The 8,701-nt window shown below is 28.7% G+C and overlaps 1 protein-coding gene across 3 annotated transcripts in view; it reads right to left on the minus strand.

The window, feature by feature from the left end:
* Window positions 1–290: 290 nt before the first annotated feature.
* Window positions 291–8,701, minus strand: part of LOC100201184 (uncharacterized) — a 30,952-nt gene continuing 22,541 nt past the window's right edge. Inside the window, exons 1-7 of one of the 3 annotated variants that reach the window (XR_010641893.1) lie at window positions 3,386–3,496; window positions 3,197–3,305; window positions 2,895–3,001; window positions 2,412–2,688; window positions 641–723; window positions 486–553; window positions 291–406 (exon numbers count right to left, since the gene is read on the minus strand). Coding sequence is in view for 2 of the 3 variants with exons in the window: in XM_065810731.1 (XP_065666803.1) it covers window positions 2,413–2,688; window positions 2,895–3,001; window positions 3,197–3,296 (483 nt within the window). In the remaining variant the exon portion in view is untranslated. Of the gene's footprint in view, window positions 407–485; window positions 554–640; window positions 724–1,197; window positions 1,431–2,411; window positions 2,689–2,894; window positions 3,002–3,196; window positions 3,306–3,385; window positions 3,497–8,701 lie in introns of those variants that run through there. The other 2 variants (XM_065810731.1, XM_065810732.1) reach the window with 2 other exon arrangements.

Genomic DNA, 8,701 nt, shown 5'->3' on the forward strand with positions numbered 1-8,701 from the left:
TTCAACAAGGCCTTTTCTAATTAACAAAGAAAGAAAATTAATAAAAAGTAAATTTGATGCAGCTTTATTAGAAAAACAATATCAGTAAAACAAGCTTATTAGAAAAACAACATCAGTAAAACAAGCTTATAAGATTAAATTAGCTAACATCGTTTGACTTTAAAACGCGTTGGAAACACGTTGGAGTGGGAGAGCGTAAAAACTGAAATAGCGGCAGTTCCTAATTTCGTATTTAAACAGCGCTTTGGCATAGAGTACTGTAGAATAATAATCAATAAAAAAAATATGCATTATAAAATAAGATTTATTTGCAGATTAAGGAATTTCTTCACTTTGCAAGAAACATTTGCTCACTTGGCTTCAAATCTTTTTCACTGCTCGTAAATAACAGAATTTTAAAACGTTCCTGAAAAATTTAATGAAATATAATATATTAAAACTTAAATAGAAGTTAATAACAAAAATTGAATTGAAAAAATGCTCACCGTTCTTTAGGCAAACTAACCGAACAGACTTTAAGAAAGAAGACTTGAACAAGAACTTGGTGACTCAACTGTAATAGAAATATAACGTTGAACTTTAAAATCTTGTCATACAAAATTAATCGTTAATTTATTAAATAAAATTCAAAAAAAATTACCAGCTGTTAATCGTTACCATCGTAACCTATTGATATACTTGCTCCTTGACGATGTTACCATTTAAACCAATGATTTAGGACCACTAAATTAACAATTATAATGATAGTTCTATATAGAATCTATATTTAAGCATCTCAAATTTGCATTAACAATGTAACTAAATAACAACCTAGTCATTTGACTTGAACATAATATACAGAATTACAGCATGCCTGAATGTTATGAATATGACATACATACCGAATTGAAATTCCATATCAGCACTCAGAACCATTAAACATGCATCTTGTTTGTACCTGGTTTTAAATGCTACTTATTGTATTCTACTTTAAAACTAATATTGTTAAAAGAATACCATGCACATGGCATGCATAATTAGACTAAGCAAAAAAGCATTAGAAATCGCAGAACGTAAAAAGTATAGGTATAGCAAGTTTTAAGATTAAGTTTTAGTCAATTTTCGCTACCTAATTGCACTTATTAAAAAATGAAAAACTTCAATAAGATTGTAAGGTCGGTTTATCCTTATATATATTGACTCATTAAATACGACCCATTTGGTTTACTATTACATATTGATAAAAAATGAATCAGTTATAAATAAACCATTGTCTTTTTATTTCAAGTTTAACCTAATAAACTCTATCATTCTTTAATTCATTGAGTATCGTACATTTCAACGGACTTCCGATAAGTTATTAAGTAGACGGAGGAACATATTCGCAGTTATCGTTTCTATATACAGTGTGATCTGGTCAATTTCAAGATAATCGAGTTTTCAGTAGATCTCTGATATGAATAAAAAATCAAGTTTTGTTAAATAACTCAAGTACAGGTTGTTAACTGAAAATAGCAATATAAACTTAATAATGCAGAGTAGTTTACTAGATCAATAGCCCATTAATTTTAGATACAAATACTAGTTATTGGAATAAGCAGCATTTTTCAGCATTTATCTCCATCAACTTTAATAAATTTAAACTTTTAGAAATATAAATACTCCTGAGTTGAACAGGGTTGCCACTTATGTTTATATAATGATGTGAATCTAAAGTTGGTAGGTAATTTATTTAATATTAACATGCTGTCATAAATGCTATAACATTTCCCATTATATTGGTAAATTTACGTTAAAAAGTTTGAAAAACTTAGTATTATTATACAAAAATACTGATATATTTTTTATTGTATTATTTCTAGAATAAAGTAAATTGAATACATACATAACATCAACAATGTTGGTAAAATTAACTTGCTCATAACTTGTTTTTACCTTTTCATTAAATGAAAGTTTTAACGTGACAAATCAAATAATATAAAATTCTTCAAATTGTATTAGATATAATTCCTCATATAGTTTAATAAACTTTAATGCAAATGTGAATTAGTTACTACATTGTGTTAACAGATACCATTGTGTTTTATCAAGTTATCTATTGTAACATTAAAAATAAATAATAATGCAGCAAAGACTTTTAACTTGGTAAATTTTAGTATTGATTTAATTATTTAACTATTAGAAATTTTAAGACTATGTAGACAATTGATATAAATGAAGCTGATTATTTGCTGCAGATAAGACCTTTGAAATAGCTTTATTAAGTCATTGATCAGATAGGTACTGCACATTTAGTTCTTGTGGCAACCCTGATTATAACATTTTTGAGGTATAAAAAAAGCTTTTGAAATAGTTTATTAATAAGTATTTAAAATACCTACATAATGCATTACACAAGTATCAACATAAGGTTAAAACAGTATTAAACTTACTTTAATATCTACCACCACCTCGACCACCTCCATAGCTTCCTCCACTGCTACCACCACTGCTGTATCCGCCACGACCACCTCTGCTTCCACCACGACCACCACTACCTCCATAACTTGATCGACCACCACCGTATCTGTCTCCACCACCACCACCACCACCTCGACCTCCTCTACTTCCACGATAACCACCGCCTCCACTACCACCGCTGCTGTAACCGCCACCTCCACCACTTCGAGCTTTAGCTCTTGCAACAGTTATTTGTCTTCCGTTAACGTCCTATAATTTAAATCTTAATATTTATAAGGCATAGATATAGCATATATTAAAAAATTATGTCCAACTGTAATAACATTACTGTTTAAAATAATTTTATAAATTATATTACCTAAATACGAAAGCAGTAACCTATTTCATAGCTTAGCAAGTTATTATAATTGATTAATATTACTAACAATAATTATAACTTGATTAACATCACTAACCTGTCCATTGCATCCATCTATTGCAGCTTCAGCATCTTCTTCACTGTCGAACTCAACGAAAGCGAATCCTCTAGGTCTCTGTGTTTCACGGTCTTTAATAATAGACACTAAAAGTGCAAAAGGGTTTAAATTTATTTAATCAACATTTACATACAAAAAAATGCTTGTTGAATGAGTAATTATTAAAAAGTAAAGAGACCTTAAACATTTAATTGTACAACACTTAAAGAAATAACAACAACAAAAAACATATTTTTTTGAATTATATTCTGGACATGAGCAAAATGTCATGCAGATAATACCTTTAACTACAGTTCCGTACTTTCCAAATAAATCTTCAAGATCTCTCTCATCAGCATTGTAGTCAAGTTGACCAATGTAGAGTTTACCTGCGTCACCCATTTTATTTATCTAAATTAATGTAACAAACGTAAAAATCGTATAACATTATTTTGAAAAATATTGCATTGGAAAGATTTTCTCTTACTCACTTGAGACCGGTGTCGCTGGGAGAAATTTCTAAAGACTATACTGGAATGAAAATTTTATTCATGGTTGTAAAAAAATAACCAGAATGCAACACGATTTAACCAGAGTGCGCGATAAAAACAGAACTTGCGCATTACAAATGTATTGAATTTCTTCCTTTATTTGCTTTTTAATGAATTTATAGTTTATATGCTAACATTAGGAAAACCACAAGAATTTTTACGATTCCTATTTATGGTGCGAGCAATTTTTTTTTATGATTTGATTGGATAAATAAAACATTTGATGCAAACCAAAAGTTCATAATCAAATGTTTTTCATACGCTGGCTTCTCTGTTATATTACGATAAGAAATGCGCACGTTATATCTCCATAATAACTAAATAGCGCTTTAACTTAGAAAATAGCATCTTTATTGAATTTTTGCTAGCGTCATATAAGAATCGAATTATTTCTTTTTTATAGCTAGGTGTGTTGTACAATTTTGTTTATCGAATAGTAATAACATTTTTTTTTCAAATAGATAAATATTTTTTTTAAGTTGAAATAATTTTTTTTTAATGTTTTCACTGCAGATACTTGAACTTGTCAACGAAAACCAACTTAAAAAAATATAGGAAAGTTGTTTGAGAGAATTTTACATTTCTTTAAACTGGATTTTAACGAATAGTAGAACGAATAGCAAATAATATATTTCTCTAGTCGGCGGACTAAAGAACCTTAGTCTAAAATTCTATATACTTTTTTATCATCTCAACTTGACTGTTTTAATCAATACATAACTTTACAAAAGCACGTCAGAAGTCAGAAATATATGTATGCAATCCAACGCAGCAATGTACTTTTTCAACATAAATTATTCATACTATAAGGAGATGTACAAAAAAACTTATGTTGACTCTTGATTTGCTTTAGATGGATATGTAATGGAGGTACGCGATTCAAATCCATATGAGACTCAAACGGATGTCACATGTTTACCAGAATCTCAAAATATAATCAATGAGCCAAATGGAAATAGTTCTCAAGATATTTCTTAAGAATTTGACTTTTCCAGTGACGATTCTCTACATAATAACGAATCTTCTCAGAAACCATCAATTGTGAAGCCAATAAAAAAAAAATCGTGAGTTAACAAAAATAAATTAAAACACAATACGGAAATGTTATGTAAAACTTTGAAATGGAAAATCATACGTGAAAGAGTAATAAAAGATTTCCAAAGCTGAGGAATAAAATGAAAAAAACGAATCCCTATTTTTGAGAGACAAGCCATATTTGACAAATACTGGCATTTAGGAACATATGATATAAGATTGAGTTATATGGCCTCATTAATGGAAATCGAATTAAGAAAAGGTCGTCATTAGCTGGGTCCGAAACTGGTGATTTTCGAGAGAAAAAATTTACACCAAAACATAAATTACCTTAACAAAGCGCGATGAGATTAAAATACACATCTTTTCATTTCCTTCCTAATGAAGGCATTACTCTTGGATGAGTACTTCAAAGATGTGTTTACCAAGCCACTTAACACTTCAAAAATTGTATAACCTGTATAAAGAACCTCATGAAATCCAACATCCAAAAATATTTATTGTCAATAATTTCATAAATTAAAACCTAAGGTTTTAATTTGTTAAATACGCATGTATACGCGTGATAAATTTGTGATGCAAATTCAATTGAAGGAAAAGAATACCTAATATCGCAACGTGATCATAAGATGATAGCAGATGAAGCTTACATCGAGAAAAAAGTCAACACTTAGTTTAGCGAAAATTAGGAATCCGTACAAATATACACATCTAATCTTCAACAGTGTCTCATAACCATAATTATGTTCTTTAGGTGCATTTTATAAACGTCTGCTTTGGACGTACAACCTTACTGTAAATGACAATAAAAAATAACATAACTTATTTTTTTTTGTTTTTACAAATACTTACAGACCTTTTTCCCGACTTCTGCAGAACACATCGTTTTCTATTCCAATACGTGTTCAGGTCAAATTCCTATGTATCAGCCATGTTTACTTGGGCAATGCAAAACTTACAAATTGATAGGACCAATACATATTCATAATACTTGGGCACAGTCATTTAGAAGTAAAAACACAGATTGCAGTATCATCGAAAAGAAAAAAAAGAAAACGGAAATGCAAATCTATCATCCTCATGACTAGATACAGCTAATAAGTTCCAACAGGCGTAATTTTCAGGTGTTTGAAATGATGCAACCAAATTTTTTTTAATTTCTCAACATTGTTAAAAAGTAAGCTAATTTTAAGAAATAAAAATACAGATAACGAGCAATTTAAATAGTTATAAAAAAGATGGTTGCAGTACGAAAAGGAATTATTTATATACTCGGTGTTGTTAAGGCGATTTACAAATTATTCGAATTCTTTTATTTGGAATAAGCTTTTGGAAAAGCTTTTGATTTTATAATTTTTTTTACTTCAAGTTTTTTTAATATTAAGAAACTTATCTTTTTTATATATAATTTTCAAAACCTATTTACTACCCCTAATAGTGAATCCAAAGAACACCATTTTGGAGTCCTCAGATCACTTTCGGTCATCGGCGTTAACATGAACTTAGTTAAAGTCTTTTGAAAAAGTGCCTTAACCCACTATTGATTCTAGCTCTAATCGGTTCTGACGTAGGGTAGATTAGGGTAATATGAGCTCCTTGGTAATATGAGCATACTTAAAGATTTCTTAGATGTAAACAGTGAAGTTAAAGATATTTTTTGAACCGATTTTATGTGATGATATCAGGAATCAGTATAATCAGCGTAAATCTATATGCAGTAATTAGCGGCTATCATCTAATTAAAACGCTGTTAAATTTTTGCGTTGTTAAAACAATATCATCACACATAAACAAATCTACGGCGCGAAATTTTGGTGCTAAAATAATAAAATTAATTTTTTCATAAAGAAAAATATGTTAGCTAAAAATCTAATCCATTTTTGTTTGAAAAAAAATGCATAGAAACATTTAGTTTTGACTTTATTTAAAGATGCCAATTTTGTGTCATGTGAGAATGCTCAAACTACCCAGTGTTTTTCGTTGAAATTATCTAGTTTAAAGTCCTAAAACAGCAGTGGTTTAATTGCTTTTGAATAAAAACAAAACATATCAAAAAATTTCAATATTTTAATAATACTAAATATTTTTCTGTAATTTAAATTCAAAAAAATTGAATTTTCATTGTTTAAAGGTTTTAGTTAATAAAATTGAAAAAATAACGAACTAATTTTTTAGTATGCTATGTTTTCAACAATACTTCGTATTATTGTTTCAACAAAAAGTGGCCTAAAATTTGATCTTTTAATGATAAGTTTTGTTAATAACGAATTATTATATTCCAAAAATTAGTTCTAATTGTCAGATTGATACTTTTTTACTTAAATAATGTTATTTCTTTGAGCTAATTTAAAGTGCTCATATTACCAAGTAGTCTGGGTAATATGAGCACTTTTGCTACTTTTTTAAAACCTCTGTATTTTTAAGAAAAAATTTTGGGTGTCCAAATATTTAAGTGGATCATAAGTAGGGATCCCTAAAAATTGTTTATTTGCAAAAATTTTAGATTCAGCATAATTATTTTTGAAAATGTTCCAACTTTCGCATAAGGTGCTCATATAGGAAAATTGACAATAAACGATCAGAACAGATCATATTATTAAACTATGATGCTCATTTCACCTAAAAAAGGTATTTATTTAAAATCTTATTCAAGTTTAGACAAGCGATTGTGATTTTAAGAAAATTTTTTTAAAAAAAGAATCTTCGGTTTGGGTTTTTTTGCTACAAACATTTATATTTTATAATACCGTAAAATTTATCATTTTAATTTTTTTCGTCTTTTCATAATTCGTAGACCTGATCATTTAACGGAAATATGTCGTAGTCAACAAAATATCATACAGACGCTATAATATTTTTAAATTGCCTTAACTACACCGAGTAGACTCTGTAGATAGATTTTTACCTTTTATACTACTGAATATAAAACGAAGAGGAACAGCCACCACATTCATTATTCCAGTTACATCCAGCCAAAATTTGTTTTTTTGAATAGAAACCGAATAGTATTATTCGTTTAAGGTGGCTACCCTCTATTTAAATAGAATTTTTAAAGGAACCCTTTTATCCCTCCATATTTAAACATTTCAATTGCATTGGAATCAAAACAGACAGAAAAAGAAAAAAAAAATTATATTTTCAACATTATGTCATTAATTATGTGCATAATTAAGTAAAAAACAGCATATTTTTCAACAAGGATAACTAATTGTCAAATATTTCTAATTAAGCCAAACTTTTCAAAAAGATTGCTTATTATATGAATGGTGTGCTGAGTCAAAAATAAAATTGATAATTTTTTTTAATACTCTGGAATTTACATCTTAAAATAACGCCTAAAAAAAGGTAAATAGTAGCTCAATTTACCCAAATTTTAATTTGAATGGGATACTATAGTAAAAATATTTTTGACTCAGCACATTCATCTAACTAGATTTTAACTTTGTAAAAAATTTTAACTAAAAATATTAATCCAAACTAAAGATATCTTTGTTAGGAAATAGAAAATCTTCAAATGGAGAAAAACGCAAAAACAAAAATAATAAACACAAAAAAACATCAAACAGTTTAAGAAAAAGAAACAGAGGCATAACATTTGCCCTCATTTTCTTTTGTGTTATTATTGTAGCTCTTTTTAATTGAGTTTTTTTCTTTGTTTTTTGGCTGGCTCTGCTGACTTTTTGTTTATCTCTCTAACACGTTTAACATCAATATTTAGCAGTCCTTTCAAAGTATACTTTCCTGGTACAATACCAATCTTGGAATACATAGAGATTAATCCCTGGGAACCTTCATTAAAGCAAATAACAGCAGATACTGCAGCCATCTCTAAAGAATCTTTTCCTGTAAAAACTCATTTCGAACATTTGGTCCATATCATGCCATTTAAAGATTCATTAACCTTTTGAGTTTTACCGAGCAAACATTTTTTGAGGATATTTAAATTGGACTTATAAGTATTTTTGCTTGTGACTAGGTCAGAGTTATATTTGCACTAAGATTTGGCTATTTTCGGACAGAGTTCACGACGTTTCTATAAAATCTTTATTGCACCTTTTACTTCCATTGCGCCAGAGCTGCCTACATTGTTGATTTTACAGTTGTGGTTAAGTTTCCACAAATTGTTGTCAGATGACTCTTGTTTCTTTTCTCAAAAACTACAAGACTTACACATTTTGGAAAGAACTTCAATGTCAACACACTTTCCATTAGATATAAAGG

This window comes from Hydra vulgaris, chromosome 11, assembly GCF_038396675.1.
Source record: "Hydra vulgaris chromosome 11, alternate assembly HydraT2T_AEP".
Lineage (NCBI taxonomy): Eukaryota > Metazoa > Cnidaria > Hydrozoa > Anthoathecata > Hydridae > Hydra > Hydra vulgaris.